The sequence below is a fragment of the Taudactylus pleione genome, unplaced genomic scaffold (genome assembly GCF_031769625.1).
Source record: "Taudactylus pleione unplaced genomic scaffold, aTauple2 ptg000129l, whole genome shotgun sequence".
Taxonomy (NCBI): Eukaryota; Metazoa; Chordata; class Amphibia; order Anura; family Myobatrachidae; genus Taudactylus; species Taudactylus pleione.
The window spans coordinates 14,140,890-14,163,629 of record NW_028284531.1 but is presented as its reverse complement, the minus strand read 5'-3'; the positions used below and the strand labels follow the sequence as shown (position 1 = coordinate 14,163,629).

The following is a 22,740-nucleotide window of genomic DNA, read 5'->3' as shown; positions in this document are numbered from 1 at the left end:
GGCAAAGGGAGAGCCTGCTCCCTGGACCTCCCCAATGCTGAAGGCAACACCGGGGACCAGTCAAGCCAGCCAGTGCAGAGGGTTAACAGCAGCTGATCGTCCCACGCTGTGGGCTGGGAGCTTGCCCCAGCACTGCAGTGGTGTGCTAACAAAGCCCAGCGCTGAGCGCAAAGTATAACAGAAACACAAATGGTAAAATAAAATATAAAAATGTATGGGCAGCACTGAGCCAGGATAGCAGCTCCCGAGCTGCTGTGGGTAAAGCCTGATGCTGTGCACAGGTTGCAGAGTGTATATGGCTATATATATATATATATACACACACTATATAGTCTTGCCGGCACTCCTCGATATAAGGTAAAATACTGTGCCCGGTGCCTTCCTTATTACCTCTCTCAAATTGGAGAGGAAAATACAAAGTCCTGGAACAGGCGTCACTCGCGGCGTCTATGGTAATCAGACTTCACATGCTCGTTGTTTAAATCAACGTTTCAGGACTCTTTATTGGTCTCTTCGTCAGGATACAAAAAAAGTAAATGACAACTTCTTACCTTAAATACACCTTTGCACCCAGTGAAAAAGCCCGCCGAATGTCCTTCAGACGCCGTCAATGTGACGTCACAAATGGAGTGCTCCCCATCACCATAGTAACATTGGAAGCTTAAGGCTACGGAAGCCTACAATAGCCAAAATACAATAAATAGCAACCTGTAAGGTCAATTAGCGCACCACGTAATGGTACAAGTATCTAATCGCTAGTTTCACATGTTGCAATAACCGATGTGTTCAACCTACAAGTTGATCAATATTAGAACTAACAAATAGTATGTTAGATATATTTGAAATAATAAACTATCTTAATATACATTTACTTCATAGGCTCAATTATAACAGTATAACTTGTGCCACCTATCCCTGAGTATAAACATAATGCTTATCAACTAAAGTCACATACACAGATATGCAAATATTTATAAAAAGCATTGCAAATTCAATTGCTCGTTTAATCCCTTAGGTGACATAGTATCTAATTTAAAGATCCAGCTGGATTCAAGCTGTAACAATTTTCTAGCTCTATCACCTCCACGGATATTATGTGGGACATGATCTATTATCCTAAACCGAAGACTCCACGAGCCTCTTTGCTTATCACTAAAGTCAAAAAGAATAAAGAAAATAGAATTCCTTGGGTGAATCAATTCAGTACGGCCAGTGAGAAGGTATCACAAACAGTTAAAACACTTTGGCCCATAGTTAACAGTGACCCTGAATTAACATCGTTACATAATAAATCTATTATGCATTGTTACAAAAGGGGACGCAGTCTGAGGGATCTATTAGTGAAACCTGATGTCACTACTAAAAAGGCCAACAATTTGGGCAGTCATTTTTTAAGTGGTAAAAAATTGGGATGCTATAGATGCCCTGATTGCACTACGTGCAACTATATGATCAGTGGCAATAGTTTTCACCACCCACACACGGGAAAAATATATAACATCATGCATTTCCTGACGTGCTCATCAAACTTTGTGATCTATATGATCACCTGCCCATGTAGCAAAAGCTATGTGGGCAAAACTGAACGTATGTTCAAAGAACGTATGGCCCTCCACAGAAGTGCGATTAGAATTGCTTTAAACAAAGGCCATAGTGATCAGCCAGTGGCCAAGCATTTCGTGGAAGCGAAGCATAACCTGTCAAGTCTTCGCTATAGGATAATAGATCATGTCCCACATAATATCCGTGGAGGTGATAGAGCTAGAAAATTGTTACAGCTTGAATCCAGCTGGATCTTTAAATTAGATACTATGTCACCTAAGGGATTAAACGAGCAGTTGAATTTGCAATGCTTTTTATAAATATTTGCATATCTGTGTATGTGACTTTAGTTGATAAGCATTATGTTTATACTCAGGGATAGGTGGCACAAGTTATACTGTTATAATTGAGCCTATGAAGTAAATGTATATTAAGATAGTTTATTATTTCAAATATATCTAACATACTATTTATTAGTTCTAATATTGATCAACTTGTAGGTTGAACACATCCGTTATTGCAACATGTGAAACTAGCGATTAGATACTTGTACCATTACGTGGTGCGCAGATTGACCTTACAGGTTATTATGTATTTTGCTATTTATTGTATTTTGGCTATTGTAGGCTTCCGTAGCCTTAAGCTTCCAATGTTACTATGGTGATGGGGAGCACTCCATTTGTGACGTCACATTGACGGCGTCTGAAGGACATTCGGCGGGCTTTTTCACTGGGTGCAAAGGTGTATTTAAGGTAAGAAGTTGTCATTTACTTTTTTTTGTATCCTGACGAAGGGACCAATAAAGAGTCCTGAAACGTTGATTTAAACAACGAGCATGTGAAGTCTGATTACCATAGACGCCGCGAGTGACGCCTGTTCCAGGACTATATATATATATATATATATATATATATATATATATATATATATATATACATATACGCACGATAAAATGGTTTGAATGTATTTTAAGTGTGTCATTTAAAGTGAGATTTCACTTACCTTTGTTCCCAGGAAGTCCCAGGTGATCCAGGGCTCTGTGAGGGTTGCTGGACCCTCCAGCTATTTCCAGGAAAATAAACTGCCCTCGTATGCAGCCTCATGCTTGAAAGTGGTATGAGGAGGTGCATGAAGAGCTGGCTAATGCAGCCAGCTAAGTGGTTTTAGGGAGCTCCAAAGAGCTTCCCTTCCTTGGCCAAGAAACCCTGCCCAGGGACCTTGGTTGCCCACTTCTGGAGCTCAGATTCAGACAGATGTGGCAGGCTTGGACCCTTAGCAGATTCCTGGAAGTACGTTTTTAAGGGAAACTTCCCCCAACCCTAGACAAGCCAAAAACTGGGTGGCAACTAAAACACCAGGTGGGTTCATGCACAGGGGAGTGACCATTCCCTACTGTCCATAGCTGACAATGTTATACATGCATGAACTTACCCCCGTGGTAATGTGTATTGGAGTGGGATAAAAGAAGGCCTGTGAGCCTGGTTTGTGTGTGTATCTTCTTGAACATCAAGGATTGTACTGCTGTTTGACATCTGTATGCTGACCCCCTTAAAGCTGAGGGGAAGAGTCTTTTTTAAGACAATTGAGCAATAAACATCTTTGCCTTTGCAATGACTGCATCTGAATCCTACGATAATAGAATTGCGCCAAAGGCTATTTCATTCTCCGGCTTTTCTGGATTGAACTCAAGTGTCTCCAAGCTCAAGCCCTCTGCCAGCTACCATGCAGAGCCTGGTCCACTGCGAGGGATCAGTGGGTATCAGCCGACACCAATCAGGAGGTTTGGTCGCTGAGCGTCAATGCATAAACAGCAGTAAGCAGTTCCAAATGTTAACAGTAGGAGTTTGGTGGTGGCAGCTACATACCCCACCACTGCACAGGGGGTGGAGTCAGTGACAGGCGGTCACTGACGGTAAGAGGGAATCCCTGACACCTCAAGATCCAGTGGGGATCAAGCCTAATCAGTGATCGAGTGGCAAGTGAATTTCAACATGTTCCCTGTTTTGCGCACACAATAAACTTATACAATATATACTATTTTTTAATTGTATATGGAATGATACCTAGAAAACCAAAACATTTTGTACATTTTTCATTGATTCATAAAGTATCTCTTGGCTGCAATAACAAATAGAAACCCTCTTTCCTGGGATCCGGTCAAAATACCGACAGTCGGGATGTGGGCGCTTAGAATGCTGGTGTCGGAATCCTGATGCCAGCATCTCGATGGTAAGTACTGGGGTTATGGGGAGGGTTAGGGTTTAGGGATAGGCACTAGGGGGAGGGTTAGGGTTAGGCACTAAGGGGGGAGGGAGGGTTAGGATATTGACGACAAGTGTCGGTATCCTAACCCTGTGGGGTAGCTGGCATTGGGATTCTGACCGCCGGGATCTCAGGCGCCGGCATCCCATACCCAACCCCTCTATCATAAAAGTAACACACATCCGTTGGAGAGTTTTGATTAAAAAGCATACACAAAAAATGACTGCTCATGTACTTTCATTTTTTTCTTGTAATTTCCATGAATGCTGCTTTCACATCCTTATTTCTCAAAGTGTAGATAAGCGGATTAAGCATTGGAGTAACTACACTGTAGAACAAAGTGGCCATTTTGTCTTGATTATACACATGAGCTGACCCTGGCCTCATATACATAAATATAATGGTGCCATAAAACAATGACACCACAGTAATGTGTGAAGCACAAGTGGAAAAGGCCTTTCTGCGTCCCACAGATGTGCTTATCTTTATTATGTTGGAGATGATGTAGCCATAGGTAATAAGGATAAGGAAAAATGGTCCCATGACCACTAATATAGCACAGAAGAAAATGACAGTCTTATTAAGAGAGACATCCGCACAGGCCAACTCCAGCACAGAAGGTACCTCACAGAAAAAGTGATTTATTACATTGGGACCACAAAAGGGCAACTGTAATGCCAAGACTGTGTGTATTACTGAGTTTATTATGCCACCAATCCAAGACCCAGCTGCCATTTTATTACACAAAATGGGATTCATAACAGTGGTGTAGTGTAAGGGGCGGCATATAGCCGCATACCGGTCATAGGCCATTGCTAACAAGAGATAGCACTCTGTCCCTCCTAAAGAGAGATGGATAAACATCTGGGAGGCACAGCCAGCAAAAGATATGCTTTTCTTTATTGACAGGAAATTTATGAGCATTTTAGGAACAATGCTTGATGTGTACCAAATATCCAAAAAAGATAAGTTACTCACGAAAAAATACATTGGGGTGTGTAGCCGGAAACTTGCCCTACTGATAATAATAATGATTATGTTACCGAAAACTGATATAACGTAACATGTTAAAAATATCACAAATAAGACAATCTGCATGTTCGGCTGGCTGGTCAGACCAAGAAGGATGAATTCCTCAACCCTGGTGTAGTTCCACGTGGTCATGCCAATAGCAGCAGTCTGGAGATAAAGTAGTACAGTGAATCTGTCATGATAACAAAGTTTATATACCAGCCTATTATCCTTCTGCGTCTTCACTTATGGGGTTTATGTATTAAGCAGTTAAAAGCGTGGAGAAGTTGCCCATAGCAACCAATCAGCTTTGAAGTAGCATTTATCAGTAGTGTCGCTATGGTGGTGCGGGCCGTACCCAGGTGTCACCCACTGAGGGGGTGACACCAAAATGTCGGCTCCTCCTCAGTGGCAGGAGCTGTGTGCTGTAGAGTGACATTTTCCTGCAGCACTCTTCCCCTGTCACAAATGAGGAGCTGCAAGTGCAGGCACTATCCTCCGGGGGCAGCCCAGAATCACTGGGGATGCTGGGCACGCGCCTGGAGTGATGTTCTCGGGATTTCCTGCGATACCATGTCCCTTTATGTTAGGCCACACCCCCTTTTCGGGGTGATGTGGAGTGCTTACTGTGTGTCATCAGACCTGGTGACGCCTTTGGCATTTATCAAGTACAGTCTATAAAATAATAGGTAGGCGTTAATTGGTTGCTATGGGCAGCTTCTCCACTGGTCCACTTCTCCATGCTTTTCATTGCTTGATACATAGACCCCAAAATATGTTAAAGTGCATTATTTGCCTATAATAAATGGAAGTAGTCTCTCTTTAGGGGCTGAATCACCTCTCATAAAAATGTAGCCTATCAATATCAATTCACTGGAAATTAGTGCCTCATGAATTGGTCAACTGTATTGTCATAAATGTACATAAGATGGCTGCCTCCACTGCTGCAGACCAGCTACAACTTGATCCTTGTAAAAAAAAATGTTGCTATCAAATTTAGTACTTTGTTTTCTGTTGTGCTAACATGTGCAGAATTAATTGAGATGTAGGCTGGAAGGAATTGTGCAATGTCTGTTATATGTGTAAAACATTTACCAATGGCATCACTAGGGGGGTGAGGACCACACTGGGTGTCACCCTCCAAGGGGGTGACACCAAAATGCTAGCTCCTCCTCATTGACCCGGATCTTGTCGTGCAGTGTCTGGGTCCCTGTCACTGAGAAGGAGCAAGTGGTGCGGGGAGAGTCTGTGGGGGCAGCCCGACATCTCCTGGTGTGCTGGGCATGCCCCCAGAGGGATGGAACCAGGGGTGTGCCATGTGGCCACACCCTCTTTTCTGCTCTGCGTACCTTCTGTGCACGCAGGGAGGCTATTTGGTGCACTGGATGTCTCCGAACCACTGGCATTGCTGACATTTACATATGCAGAACCACTTTATGTAGTTGTAAGCAAAACATCCCCATTTTTCTGTGGGACTGTAATTTTGTATTAATGATGCAGATTTTGTATTATTATTGTAAAGGATAAACACAAATATGTTGTTAGCGTCTACTTATTTGCTACTTTAAACTAATACAAGGTTTAAAAATTATTGTTTTAAATGAACAAGACATTCCAGTCTATCGCCTCCTCTGTATCTCCTGTATTCTCCCTTAAGCCTGTTATATTATAAGTTTTATAACCTATAACTGACATAATAAAAACACAATGTGTGTTAACAAAAATAGCATATTAACCATTTATTTTGAATGAAACATAGAAAGGATTTAACCATTTTTTAACACCTTACTGTCTCTGTCTCCGGGCCTGATTCAAAGGGACAATAATGTAATTGCAACTACAATTTCGTACGAAACGCAATTGCAAAAATACGCTAATGGTTCCAAAGATCACCCGGGCATAAGGACGCCCACTGCTGCCTTCTTACATGTGTACAACGTTACTTACCTACATAAATATCAGTAACATCGATGCACATCGAGCGCCCATCTTGCCATTGCAAAAGGTCTGACCTGTTACAGACTCGGCAGCTCTCCTGACACGCAGAGGGCTCTTCAGCTGCGTAGGAGATTGCAAGTGCTAATTTATGCACGCCCATGTAACAGCATTTAAACAGTCAGACATGCCTGCAATTTTCTGACCACCTCTAAACGCTTACTACCTGTCACTCACTTTGCAATGTATTCCTATTTCTGTCGGCAATCGCAATGCGATCACTACCTCAAACAATTGCTCGTTCTGTGTGAAAATTGCATTAGCGTCTATCTTTGAATCAGACCGTATGTTAGTTTGGTGTCAGACATTGTCGACCTTATTTATCAACAAGTTTTATTATTCACAACGTGTGATAAAACTCGTTGCGTGTGATAATGGCGCTCTAGCCAGTCAGCTCCCAACTGTCATTTTTCAAACAGATGACAGTTAGGAGCTGATTGGCTGGAGCACCATTATCAATTATCATACGCAACAAGTTTTATCACTCGTTGTGAATGATAAAACTTAAGTGAGGCCCAAATGTGTTGCTAAAGGCTACATTTGAATGTGTGTAATCTTACCTATTACATTCATTCTTCAAAACTGGAAGTGCACTGGGTGCAGCTATTCAACATGCAACTAGTTAGTGCAGCACAAAGTATTTCAGGTCAGACAATTTATTTTTGTTATTGTGTAGGCCGATATGTAATAAACATTGCTGTTAATAAGATTGATGGCACTTCCTAAAAGGGAGGATAATTGGGTGAGAGTTGGAGTTAGAACACAATGTATTATATCTAGCAAATATACCCATATTTAGCAATATAGCTACATCGAGGAAATATGTGCAATTTATAAAGACAGCAAATTAGAAATGTATATGGCTTAGATTTGTGTCAAACATAGATCATTTATTTTTCATGTTATACAAGTAAATCAGTGTGTGACACCAATGATTCCAATATATGTTCTCCATATATTGGAATCGTGAGGGCTTCTCCTAAAACGACGACTGTGCATAAGTTTTGATACAGACTTTGTGCTGTTTTGTGAGGGAGGAGTTTGCTGACTTCATGACCAGTGGGATTGGAAGAACCCAATCCGCTCTGTTGACCAAATTTGGGTACCTGTGTGTGGGATACAGGGGGGTAGTTTAACCCAGTGTCTCTACCAGTTGTCCTGTACAGCCTGGGGTGTATCTATAATGGTTGCAGTGTGTGCGGGGCGCACAGACCCCTGGGTCCAGGGAGGTCCACACTGCACACCCTGCACCCATATTTTTAACACTTACCTCTCCTGAGTCCTATGTCGGCAGTATCAACGCTGTAAAAATCGCCTGGAAAATGGGTGCCGCACCGCGACTAGTGTCCAGAGTCTAGTGCTGTGGCGTTACGCTCAGTTCGCTGCCGGCCACCGGTGAGAGAGGAGGGAAACTTCTCACAGGCCCCCTCCTCTCTTGATATGCCCCTGTGTACAGTTGTATACTGATATCACATATTCATGTAATACAGTTCTCTGTCTGTTCAGGGAGTATAGGAGTATAGCAGAGAATACAGAACTATTCTATTGGATTAAGGGGTCAATTTACTAAGCCTTGGATGGAGATAAAGTACCAGCCAATCAGCTCCTAACTGCCATGTCACAGGCTGTGTTTGAAAAATGACAGGAGCTGGTTGGCTGGTACTTTATCTCTGTTTACTTTATCTCCTTCCAAGGCTTAGTAAATAGACCCCTCGGTCTTATTACAGTCTGTAATTAGTCAAAGTACAAATGATCTGTTACTGTTAGTGGCCATGACATTTTCTGTATTGCTTTGTAGCTTCTTGTTCCACTTCTGAAATACTATAAAATGGTGGTTATTATATGATTGTGTTGATAGACAGGGGGAGTAGAAGAATAAATGAAGGCACCCAATTCCGCTGGTGAAACAGAATTAAGTAATAGGGAAATATAAGTCATGCTTTAGTTTATCACATACCACATAGGAGACATTGCAGTCTCATTGTCCTACTGTATATAAGAAATCTTATTTTACTATTGTACACTACATCTTGCATAAATCTATTCTATTCCCATCCCAGTGTTGCATCAACATGTAAAATGATAACAAACAACTTGTAAATGAATCTCCTGAATATCATCATTTCCATGGAGTGAATAACTAGAGCTTTGGTGATGACATATGGCTGGAAGTGAAAGTAAATAGCAAGAAGCATGTACTGTATTATATAACTAAGCACACCCCATGTAGGAAGACATCAGGTTAGGACCAAAATAATACTAAAAATAATTGTTTATTGCAGCTTTAATTAAAAGCACTGCAGCCAATGTTAAAGGTAGATTGCCACATGTAAAGCATAACATTATATAACATGGTGTATAATTTATGGAAATTTAATAATTTAATCATTCTTATATATTTCATGTTTTTCTCTTTTTTATATAGAAAATTCATCATATCGATGCTTAGTCAACTTCACAGCCAAAATTGTCAAGTTCTAACGACCAAGTTGGTCAAACAAGGAAAACTGTATTTCTGAATTAGTTTAGTAGGTTAGCATGCATTGTGCCACACAGCAATAACAGTGTAAGGGCTGATTGAGTGGGATATAATCCCAAATAAAAGTCATTGTATATGTTTGTACCTTTAGACAACTGGTGGCTCCATACATTGAATAACCTCCTGTTATAAGTCAGTATTAGTTTTATGAATTGCATTTTGTAACCTGCACAGAATAAACATAAATCTCAGTTAGCTTCAGTAAAATACACGATACAATGTGTGATTTACCTGGGATAATGTTTTAATGTACAGCTGGTGTATATTGTAGAAATTATATTTCCTTTTTTTCTTCCTAGATTCTTATGAACTCATTTTTATATTTGGATACATGTCCAGGTGACTGTTTCAGGGCCTTATTGCAATTACAGTTCATGTTCAGGTGAGCAAACAAGGAACAGTGTTTATCAGTGTGTATCAAGCAAGAATTTGTACTACTTCCATGCTCCCCTAAGATTATTTTTTTAAACTATAGTTAAATCTATTTTACATAAGGGATTATGTCCCAAAGTACAAATGAAACAATTTTACTTTTTAAATGAGTGCACAAAACTTTGTAATATGTGATAAGATAAAAAGTTTTAGATAACTGAGAGCAGAGATTAGCAAAACAAATCTAACTGTTCTGTGAAGTCTCTTACCAAATTGGGCCACAAAAGTTAGCACACTTTTCTTCCAAGGGCTAATCCAACCACACCACACAGCATAATTGTCTGCTGTTTCATCCATCATAGAATGTAATGCTATCATCATAGAATATAAGGCTATCATCATATAATGTAATGCTATCATCATAGAATATCAGGTTATCATCATAGAATATAAGGCTATCATCATAGAATATCAGGTTATCATCATAGAATATAATGCTATCATCATAGAATATAAGGCTATCATCATAGAATATAATGCTATCATCATAGAATATAAGGTTATCATCATAGAATATAAGGCTATCATCATAGAATATAATGCTATCATCATAGAATATAAGGTTATCATCATAGAATATAAGGCTATCATAATAGAATATAAGGTTATCAAAATGTGGAATTACTGTAATAATTTATTTATTAATAGTTTCTTATAAAGCGCAGCATATTCCGTTGTGCTTTTCATTTGGAAACAACATTAATAGAACAAAACTGAATAGTAACAGACAGACATAAAGGTAAGAGGGCTCTGCTCACAATCTTACAATCTATAGATTCGTAAAATACCCTGCAATACTCATTTGCATGGCAGCTGGTGCTGATGTCCTTCTGCCAGAGCTACTGTTGTTCTCTCAAACTTTTGTGCTCATTGTTGGGCAGACTATCGTCTATTGGATCTCCAGGATTTTAATGCTCCCTCTCTTGTGCACCTGTGCTTGTGATAGTTTATTCTGACTTACAGTATTGTAGTGAACCTGCTTTCCTAACTCCTTATTGTGACTCAATCTGCCTTTAGCTTCTGCCTCTGTCCTCTGCTCTTGACCTTGGACCTTGGACGTTTTCTTGCTCTCTGCCTCCCCTGACTTTGAATTGTTTAGTAGACTTTGCCTTGCCCAGTGCCTGCCCTTACCTCAGATTGGTTATTGGACTTTGCTGGGCCTGCTTCTTATCATGATGTTGGATTGTTAATTTAACTTGCCTTGCCTACTCCCTGCCTACCCTTGGAATATTTACTAGGCTTGCTCTGCATTTCTGTTGGCACCCATATCCTGTCTGTCTTTATCCAGTCCCTGGAGCCATCCTCATCAGTATCCAGCGAGTACCTAACATTCGTTTGTATCCAACTGTATTTGTTCTATTTCAACTACTTTGCGATACTCAAAGATAACAAGTCTCTACTACTTGGAATTGAAGACCTGGGGGTATATGAGTATCTGAACATAAACAGCCTAAAGCAATATTTTTAACCCGACACTATTTAGGCTGGATAGCTTAGTGCTGAACAGTTTAATGTCTAATCAGCTCAAGGCCTCTCGCAAGTTGTTCAGGAACTATCACGGATTAATCTGTATTTAAGACGCAAGCAATTTAGCAAAAGTGTTAAATACATATTTTCGCCTCATAGATTACTACACATATTTTTTTCACAAAAGACAATGGGTCTAGTAAGGAGCTACTGACCCCTTCTTAATGCATTTTTAATAAAAGTTATATTTTATCACATTTACTTATATTTTCTTTAAAGAGTGCCCCAAAAAAGGTTTCTTCTTGCCATAAAATGTGCCTTAGAGGAGTGGAGTCATCTTTTAGAAGAGGCCAGGTACCCAATTTCAATACTCACAGATCATAGTAACCTATCTTACTTAAAGTCTGTTCAGTGTCTCAACCCTTGTCAGGCACACTGGCCTCTCTCTTTTCCAGGTTCAATTTCCAAGTCTCCTTTCATAAAGCAGATGCATTGTTTCGCTCTATGTGTGAGGAGGGAAGTCTCTAATCTTCCGGGACTTATCCTGTCATCAGTTCATTACTGCTACTGCTATGGCTATAGTTTCTCCAGTCGGGAAAACCTTCATGGCCAAGAAGCTTTGTAGGAAATTGGTGCAGTGGGCTCGTGCTTTACATTATGCTGGTCATGTTGGTGTTCAAAAGACACTTGAATTTATTCAACGAAATTACTGGTGGCCCACTCTACAGCAAGATGTCAAAGAATTTGTTGCGGCCTGTGCCCAGCACAAGACTCCCAGGCATCTCTACTGCTGGCCACTTGTGTCCTTTATCTATACCTCATGCTCCCTGGACGTACATCTCCATGGACCTAATTACCAATTTACCACCCTCCATCTACACCATATGGTTTGTTGTAGACCATTTTCAACTATGGCACATTTCATACCCCTACAAGGTCTTCCATCGATAGCTGTTCTGACTCAAGGCAGAAAGATAAAAACCATATCGAAACACATTGGAAAAGAGGATTGAAAATAGGATAAGCTGGCTCTCAACCAAGGATGTTGGAGGTGGTATCCAGGGACGCCTGATGGACTACTGCTAATGCCTTTTTGTCTACTTTTTGCAAAGTGGACCACTAGATCTGGTGAGAGGCCAACATATTCCTTTTTGTTTTTATGTGCATTTATGTTTTGTGAATAAATACTGTATTACACTATATGGAGCTTCTTTTCCATTTATATGTATGGATAAATAAAAAAGAAATACCGCGCTGGTAGACAGATAAATATGAAAATGTAAATTTTATAAAAATGAATCATAAAATGCACATAACCAAATAAATAGCAGAACAAATGAATATTGAAAAAATAAGAGAAAATAAAAACCATATAAATATCAATTAAATAAATGATATAGGCAGATAAAAATAGGGATGATGTTGCTAATAGCTAAATGGTGGATATAGCTGTGCTGTGATCTGGATAATTAAGTAACAGTCAATAAATTCATAGGCAGTTAAGGTGCAGCAGTTGTTAACACTTGACACAGGTTCATGAATAATACCTTGTGTATGGCAACAGTGTATCCACCGTACTGTAACAATTGTGTCCGTCTATAGTATCCAATTGAAGTGAACACCGTGAAGCTTGTAAAATGGACACAGGTTAGCGTGTTAAAGTATAGCTGAGTATCACCACGTCGGGTATCACACTGCTTGATACAAGATGTAATGTAATTACTGCCCAGTGTTAAGGTCTCAAGCTGCTGAGGAAACTCCGGTGCAGTGGCTCCCTGTCTGGTTTAGATATAGAAGAAGTCGTGCAAAAGAGCCATTCAATACCAAGATGTAATATACTAAATATAAATTGAACAATCTTATAGAAAAATGTAAAGATAAAGAAGGAGAAACTAGGGGTGGAGAAGGAGGAAAGAGTAGGTGAAAACAGGATGGAGAGGGAAGGGATCATCCAATAAAGGAAAAAATTATAGGATCACAAGTTACATGGTAGGAAGGAATGATGATATTTAGTTCTAAAAGTCAGCTGAGTACTTATATTCCAACCAAGGGAACCAGGTACTGGTATACTCAGAAGGCTTATCTAATGAGGAGCATAGAATATCTTCCATTGACATAGTAATCAATCCTATGCAGAGCCGGTCCTAGGCATAGGTATTCTAAGCAAATGCCTAGGGGCGACTGGAATGCCTAGGGGCATTCCAGGGCTCTGCCCCCTTCTCCTCCATGAAGCTGCTGGTGCTGCTGTAGTCAGGAATATATATTTTTTCCTGCTACACAGTGTGGCTCCGATGCATGCTTCGCCGGCAGCCGTCCAAGGCCCCGCCCACTTTATCCCCGGCGGCGCCCCCCGTGCAGTTGCCACTCAGTGTGAGTGTTCTCCCCTCCTCCTCCCACAGTGGCGTGCAGTTAGGTGCCCCGTACCTCCCCTGGATCCTGACAGTGACAGTCCCCTCGCTCACTGGCCGCGGTGCAGACCTCAGGCGATGACGTCATGACACTGCCATCTGACATCAGCAAAGACGATACCTGGTGGAGCGGCACGGCACCTTACACTACAGGGACAAGCGGCCACTTCCCTGACACCCGGCAGTAGGATGATCTAGAAGGTAGGCTGGCCCCCTTACCCGGCGTTAGACTGGTCCCGGCACCCTGCTTCAGGATGGCCCCTGCAGGAGGTAGGCTCTGGCACCTGCCGACAGGATGGCCTTGGAGGCAGGACGGACCCGGCACCCAGCGGCAGTCCCCGGCACCAGTAAGAAGTACCTTAGCAATTGTTTACTAAAGTAAATGTTGCTGTTTGGTGGGGGAGGCCAGCTGCTACTACTACTACTACTACTACTACTACTACTACTACTACTACTACTACTTAAAGCTGCCCTTCTATCTACCTTACCTCCTTCCTAGCACTGCCTACTCCTAAAATCTTCCTTGCCCCCCCAGTACTGCCCCAGCTGCTATTGAACAAAGATCTCTCCCTACCCCCAGTACTGCCTGCCCTAACCCACTCCTTGACCCCCCAGTACTGCCCCAGCTGCTCCCTACCCCCTGCACTGCCTGCCCCTAACTTCTTCTTGCCCCTAGTATTGCACCAGCTACTATTCACTCTTACCCCCTCTCTACGCCCAGCACTGCCTGCCCCTAACACCCTCCTTGTCCCCCAGTACTGCACCAGCTGGTATCTACCCTTACCTGCTCCCTATCCCCAGCACTGCCTACTCTTGCTCCCCTCTATCCCAGCTTTACCCCAACTGCTGTCTGCTCTCATCCCCCATAATATGTAAAGGGACCCAGAAATAGTGGAGTAGGACCCCAATTTTTTAAAGCGAGAGCTCCTTGGGACTCACAAATATTTCTGTCACAATCACTGCATGTATTTGTATATACACATATATATATACAGTATATACACACGTTGGTGGGGGCCCCTTAAAATTTGTAGTTATGCGCGTGTAATATATATATATATATATATATATATATACACACACACAGTCCACAAATCTGGAACTCCCTGTTAATCAAAGAAAACTTTACCCCATTGCCAGCGTGAGCATGACAACATGCTGTAATAAACAAGCCAAGTAAACGCGGCACTCAGGGGTTTCAATAAGACTCGTAACACCAAATTTCCTGGGGTCAACGCTTCAATGTCTGTCCTGACAAAAATGCACAGACATTGAAACGTCGACCCCAGAAAATTTGGTGTTACGAGTCTTATGGAAACCCCTGAGTGCCGCGTTTACTTTGCTTGTTTATATATATATATGTATATATATGTATATATGTATATATATATATATATATATATATATATGTATACACACACACTGCATATAGTTTAACTGCCTGTCACCTCAGTCTGACAGAACCACCCCGCTCTGCTCTACCTTTTGTCTGATTGATCCCACCCCCTCTCTGTTGTCCTCCTCCTCCGCCCCACCCCCCATCGAAGCCACATCCTGATCCCCACCCCATCATGGCTCCATCTCAACACCCCCTTTCACCCCACCACTCCTACACCACCTTTCACCCCACCACTCCCATACATACCCTGGCGGCCAGTCTTTCTCTCCAAAGGCTGTGCTGTCCCATCTCTCTCACTGTTAAGGCGCCTATCCACTAGGCGACTGTGAATAGACTGAACGATAACGATATCGTTCAGTCGTTTACTACACTGCAGGGTGCCCACACTGAACGATATGTCGTTCAGTGCAGGCACCCTCCCTCATCCACAAACATGGCCAACCTGATGATATTGTCAGGTTGACCAGCATGTTCGGGTGATGAGCGATATCGTTAATGACCAGCGTGAACGCCCACTTCTGGTTGTTGACGATATTTCAGTGCACGATTCATGCACGATTAATGGACAACTGAATGATAACAATGTCGTTATTGTTCATTTGTCCATTAATATCGCTTAGTAGATAGGCGCCTTTAGAACAAATGGGGATCGCATATTGAGGAGACCTGACAGCCTTACATAATTATTTTGTGTGTGTGTATATCTAGAATATATATACTGTGTGTCTCTCTCTCTCTCTCTATATATATATATATATATATATATATATAGAGAGAGAGAGAGAGAGAGAGAGAGAGAGAGGAAAAGAAAATAAAAGAAGAAAAGAAAAGAAACTGGCACACGGAGACGACAATATTGAAAAAAACGATGTAATAGATCAAACGTTTTTGGGGTCACAGCCCCGTCCTCAGGACAATTACATACAACCAAAGCCTTACATAATTATTTTGTGTGTGTGTGTATATATAGAATATATATACTGTGTATATATATATATATATATGTATGCATATATGTGTGTGTGTGTGTGTAAGCAGCTGTGCACCCCACTTCTGTGGAGATTGATGATGGGAGTGCATTATACTCCATACCCCGATTGTTGTCAGCAACATTGCTCCTCGGACCTACATGCAGGTCTGATGGGCGACATCGTTAGCAAAGGCTATGCAGCCGAATGCAGCATGGCCCCCGCCGTCACTTTGTTGCTGCCAGCATTGGCAATTGTGTATGCATTTGCCGATGCTGGCACCCCATTGAGTCCCTTTGCTAACAAAGTCAGTACACACTAGACATTGTCTAGTGTATACCAGCCATAAAATAGGTGGTGGGATTATCTGTTAGGGGGCACCAGTCAAAATTTTGCCTAGGGCACAAAATTGGCTAGGGCCAGCTCTGATGCTATGGAACCAATCTATGCGTGTGCGGGATTTATTAGAGTTCCAAAGTACTGGAATAACAGAACGTGCTGCATTACTAAGATGGCGAAGCAAAGATTTCTTATATTTGGCCACTGGGATTGGAGAGTGGTTGAGTAGCCAGAATATGGGACCTGTAGGAACGGGAGTACCTAACATTTGCTGGGAAATAGATATAGTTTCAGTCCAGAAATTTGATAAATGGGAACAATCCCACCAAATATATCGCAAAGAGCCTCCAGCATGATATCAACACTGATGGCAACATGGCATGAAGCAAAGAAGGATGTCTATACTGTACCATCAAATTAAAATCTTATATTGTGTTTATTTTACAGTAATGCAAATAGAGCTTGAATGGGCTTTAAGAAAGATATTCTGCCATTCCTGGTCAGAGAGGTCTATATCTTTTTCGCAGGCTCTGGCTCATGGTGGAATTTACAAGTCTGGTTTGTTAATAGTAATTGGTAAAGGATAAACACTATGTGGGAGGGGGAGTGTGGGGAGACAAAAAGCTCTCGAAAGAAATAAGGTCCCTTTTAGCTAGGGCAACAGTATTGTCAGAGGCTAGAAAATGGCAAACTTGTAGGAATTTCCATATATCGGAGTGGGGGGTGTCCCATTTTTCTCGTATCTCTGAGAATTATCTAATGCCTGAAGCATTCACCAGCTGGCTGACTAAAGAGGCGGTCCAGTTGGTGAAGTTGGAGGGGTCGATGTCTGGCGGGAAGCTAGGGTTAGTCAAAAATGAAATGAGAGGGCCAAAGCTCGAGGAAATAGAAGGGTGACATCTCAGGGTCTTCCAGATGGAAAATATAGGATATCGTTGGGTGAGGAGGAGAGATTTTGGGAAGAGAGGGTGCTGCTTCATAAAGCAGCCTTCTTAATGTCTCTATTTCTGGTCTATTTGAGGATTCTATTTAGGTATATAGCATGATATTAATTAGCTCTTATAAATCTCACTAAGGCTTCTATACAAAGTACAAAAATTAATGGGAATAGTGGGCATTATTAATAGAAAAGGCCTCCGACAGAGTGTAAGATTTAGTAAGATGAATATCCAGAAGTTGAAGACCGTCCATCTGTTTTGGGGCGTGATAATTCTAGGTCTTTTCCAGGACCAAATGAACTGTTGAATCAGTAAAGCGAGTGTGCGGAACTAAGACTAGGACATAAAGCAATTTGGGAAGTGTATTCATCTTTAACGCTAAATTTCCTTGGCTTGGAAAACTGGTTAAGATGCCAAAGGTTAAAGTCTAACCAAATTAACTGAATCTAACTAAGGGGGTAAAGTTAGCTTAAAATAATTGTGACAAATTTCCCTAAGTACTGTATGAAATATGGGAGGGATGCCAGGTGACTAGGAAGGCAGCTTGCTGTCCTGTTACTGTAGAGGTGGGAGAGGAAATTTTAAGGGACCTAGACTTTGGGAAGTTGATAATAAAGTTGGACAGTTTCAGAAACTTTTCAAATTCTAGCATTAAGTTCGGTAATGATGTAACCAGAAGGGAAATGGTGGCTAGTAAATCGTTGGTGAATAATGCAAGTTTGTGTTCAAACCCATCAACTTGTATGCCACAGATATGTAAATTAGCTCTTATAAATCTCACTAAGGCTTCTATACAAAGTACAAAAATTCATGGGAATAGTGGGCATTATTAAAAGAAAAGGCCTCAGACAGTGCCATTTACTCTCGCTGATGGAGTTATGTATAGGGCTAGTATCATTTGCAGAACAAGAGGACCCTGGCCCTCATTTAGCAGTGCACACTAGTGCACTGCTGAACGCAGATTCCCGATGATCGGGAATCTGTGCAGGCGCCTGACCCGTTCTGCGCATGTGCAGAACGGGTCTGTGATCTTGCACGTAGACTGGCTGCAAACCGTCATTGATTGACAGTCTGCTGCCTTTTCGGGGCGGCGATGACCTCCGTTTTCCAAAACAGTGGCGTGTTGCCGCCGTTAGTGGGGGGGGGAAGAGGTCAGGATCTCCGTCAGCTGGAGATTTCCTGGCTTCTTCCTCTCATCTGCGACGGCTGGCTGCGGACGCCATGGGTCACCTTAGCCAGCCGATGTTCTGCAGATTATCCAATGCTGCATGATGCCTCCTGTGCATTACCATATCTGCACAGACAGAATTGCAAAGCTGCTTGTGAGCAGCTTTGCAATTCTGTCCAAAGCCGAATAAGGCCCCCTGTCCCATGTGGCCAAGCACAGACCTCATAAACATTCAACCTATCCTATCAAACACTTTTTAAGCATCAGTGGGAACATTTGTCTGCAATGCTAGACAAATCAGATTGAGGACTTTAGTTGTACTATCACAAGCTTCTTGGCCTCTAACAAAGACTACCTGATCATTGTTAATCAGTTGTGGGAGAAGGGGGTGCATCCTATTGGCTATGAGTTTAGTGTATAATTTAAGACCAACATTGAGGAGTGAAATTAGTCTGTAGCTCAGACACAGGGAGGGGTCCTTGCCTGTTTTAGGTTCTGTAGTAAGCTATTATTAGCTCCCCAGGGCTTTTGTCCGAAGGAGAATAAGATATGTCCACCATGACCTCTAGCAGTGTAAAAGAAAAGTTCCAGAGAGTCTCTTTCTGAATGGAAAAGGGCAGGGAAGGACACTGAGGAAAGGTAGTCTAATACATCTTGAACGGAGGCATGAGGTAGTGACCAGGGAGAGGAACCAACCAGGTTATAAAGAGTGGAATAGTACTGTTGAAAGCAGGAAGCATTTTTAGAGGTCTATGAATATGGTGTATCTGAGCTACCTTTAATAGTGTGGTTAAACCCAGATGTTTGCTGAGCTCTTAAGGCCCGAGCCATAAGCTTCCATGGTGTGTTCCAACATTGATAAAATCAGCTTTTTCATTTCCGCAATGATGATTTTGTCAGAAAGTAGCTTATTGAGAGCTGTGCGTGCTTCTGACAACTCCAGGTAAACATCACCTGACATGGACAACTTATGCGAGGTCTCAAGTAGTCTAATTTGCTGAAGTAAGGCTGAGGTTTGTGCAAATTAATGTTTTTTCAATTTAGGATCCTAGTTGAATGAATTTGCCTTGGGGAACACATGTCAGAGTCTGTATTTGTTGTGGACCCGGGGTGGAAACAGGAGCAGACACAGGTTTAAACTGAAAGGTGGGTTGTTTAATGTGACTTTTTATAGACATGAATAAAGATAAACTAAAGTCCAGTAATAAACAAACTGATATATATGTGGCTGAAGGGAGCTGCAGTGAATGGGATTAACAAATGTCCAGATCAGTGGCAGAGATTAATCCAGATGAACTGCGGGAGTGAAGTGGAAATCCTGGTTTCCTGAATAGTGGCTGAAGGGGATATCCAGTATTGCAGTGATGCTGGCTGAAATGGAGATCCGGAAATGCTGTGATGTGTGAACTGTGGAGACAGGTTCAGGCAGGAGTGTGTTAACTGAGGAGACAGGTTCAGGCAGGAGTGAGTCTGGTGGAAGGCACAGGACTGATCTCAGCAGTGAGCAAGGCTAGGCAGAGCAGTGCTGGCTATGCAGGGCGCCAGAGACCGACAAGGAGCTAGGGCTAGCACCGGAACACAAGTCTTGGTTACAGGAGCGTAGAGAACGCTCTCACAGCTACGCTATGGCAACTACAGGGAGCTCCAAACACCCTTAAGTACCCAGTAGCGGAACGTGATAGGCCAGAGAGAGCAGGTGACCTACAGACTATTGACCTGCTATGTCACATGGCCAAAGACAACATGGTGGCGCCCAGACACCTGTGACACAGAGATACCACTAAACTTACCCTTGCCAGGATGGTCCAATGCTGGCAGACCTCTGCGTACAGCCAATGCCAGTCTCCACATGCCAGCTCCCCCGACAGAAGGACCATGCCACAGCGCCCTCACCGGTAAGGACCGCAAACCTCCACGCCGCGAAACCCTGGTCGTGACAACACACTTATGAGCCTCCCAGATAGTGATCTGGGAAACATAAGGGGTGTCATTATTGTCTAGATAATCAACAAGAGCCGATTCAATCTCAGCCTTACAATGAGCGTCTTGCAGGAGAAACTCATTTAGCTGCCAGGTCCATTGTCCAGTAAAAGAGTGAGGTAAAGTCAGTGTCATCAAGATTGAGGCATGGACTGACCAAGTGATTGGTCCTATAGTAGCATCAACGAGCATATGGAGATGTATGTGACTCAAAAATAGGTAATGGAGGCGGGAATATGTTTTCTGGGGGTGAGAACAGAATGAATAGTTGCAACCCATGGGGTGTAAAATCCTCCAAGCATCGGCCAACTGGTGATCATGAAAAACCTGTCTAACTTGACGGTATTTAGCGTTCAAGAACCGAGGAGAGCGATTGGAAATGACAAGTTAGGGATCTAAAGTCAGATAAGATCTCCTCCCAGAACTGTAATGCCCTTCACCAGGGGGTCAAGCTAATCTAGAGTAGATTTGAAAAAAGTGTGTTGAGCATGATTAGGAGCATATATGTTGATGAATATAAAGGCCTGGTTGAAAAGTTGATGGGTAAGTAGGGGAGGAGTCTACCTGGAATCAGTCTATGGACAGTGACATTGGTGATGGGAAGACTGTGAGAAAAGGATCGCAATTCCTTTAGATTTCCCTTCCCCATGCTAAAAAAGGTGTGGGGAACAATGTTCACGAAGGGAGGGTACTTGTTGGCCGGCTTTAAAATGGGTTTCCTGAATCATAGCCATATCCACCCTCCTGGCCTATAGGGAGCACAGTAATTAGAACCTTTCTTCAGGAATATTTAGGCCTAGGGCGTTAATGGAGGATACTATAAGTTTACCATCTAAAGCTATCAGTTAAGACTAGAAAAATAATGCATTGGTGATCCCTGGGGCAAAGGATAGGGGGAGGGAGAGAGTAGGAAAGGTGGGGAAGAGAAAATGAAAACAAACAGATAATAAATAACAATATCAATGAAATTCCCACAGCCGAGGCCATAGTAGAGTATGAATCATCATCCAGCGACTCAACGAGTAGAAACATGAAGTGCGGGTTGAGGGGGCACAGCAATATACAAAATAACCATTCTGAACAATAACATCTTAACTATAAAAAATAGAGAGCTGATAATGTAAACATAGTAATATATATACGAGTAAATGAAAATATGTGAAATTGTAATAATAACGTGATAACTTTAGAGACTATGGGCCTGATTCGGAGCCGGACGCTCTGAACGAGCGCCCGCTCTGAGTCAGGGCGTGTTTTTTTTTTTTCGTCCAGCCTTTTGGACGCTTGCATAGCTGTGGGTTACCACCCACAGCTTATGCGAGCGTCCATGATGATGGTCGCGATGGTCAAGACCATCGCGACCATCGGGCTTGCGACGAGACCCTGCGGTAAGGTCTCGGTGACCGCAAGCCCTGGAGTGATTTTGGCTCTAACAGAGCCCAAATCACTCCCACTGACATCAGTGGGGACGGACCAGGGTTGTCTTAACAGCAGTGTGGGCCCTGGGCAAAGGAATGCACTGGGGCCCCTACCTATCCATTCACAGGAAAAAAATGTAAATGGTCAATAAAATAAAACCCTCCTGCATGCCCATCAGACCTCCCACACATGCAGAGAGACTCTGTCTGAAGCCGGCGGATGAAGTGAAACTGTGACTGAGGTGAGTACTCGTCACCGGGAGGGGGGGGGGATGGGGTAGGGGAGGTTAGATAAGAATACAGTGCACCAGCAGCTGACTTATAAAAATTTACCGTGCTGCAAGGGGACGGGTTGGTGGGCCCCTACAAGCTTCGGGCCCTTGGGCAACTGTCCAACAAGCCCAATGGAAGAGATGGCCCTGGGCCGGACCCAGACGGTAGGCGTTCCCATGGGAACACCTCCGTCTGGCAGCCACGCCCCCGGCACGCCCACCAAAGGGGGCGTGCTGTCACTCACCATCGACAGCACGCCCCCTGTGGTGCGAGACCCATAACGACGGCTACCCCGTCGTTATTCGGGTCTTGCGCATGCGCACTAGGGCTCCCTCTGTCGTGCGCATGCGCACTAGGGTACCATCGACCCGCTTGCGAGCGCTCGCGAGCGGGTCTGAATCAGGCCCTATATTTCATCCCAAAACAGCCCAAAACCGTGGATCAGATTATATGATAAAAATACAATGATAACATTGTTGGCATTGGAATTATGGGTGAAAAGAGTCAGGAATAAATTAAAATGCAATGTTCACTTTATTAGGCCTGGAAAGAAACCTGAAAAAAAGTAGAAGAACGATAGTAGTAAACAGTAACAGAGACC

General features: G+C 42.7%; 1 protein-coding gene across 1 annotated transcript; it reads right to left on the bottom strand.

Annotated features, from left to right (window-relative positions):
- Nucleotides 1-4,041: 4,041 nt before the first annotated feature.
- LOC148523650 (olfactory receptor 2C3-like) lies at nucleotides 4,042-4,968 on the bottom strand. The gene has a single exon (XM_088473000.1). It carries the CDS (start codon nucleotides 4,966-4,968, stop codon nucleotides 4,042-4,044), a length of 927 nt encoding a protein of 308 aa, XP_088329126.1.
- Nucleotides 4,969-22,740: the final 17,772 nt, after the last annotated feature.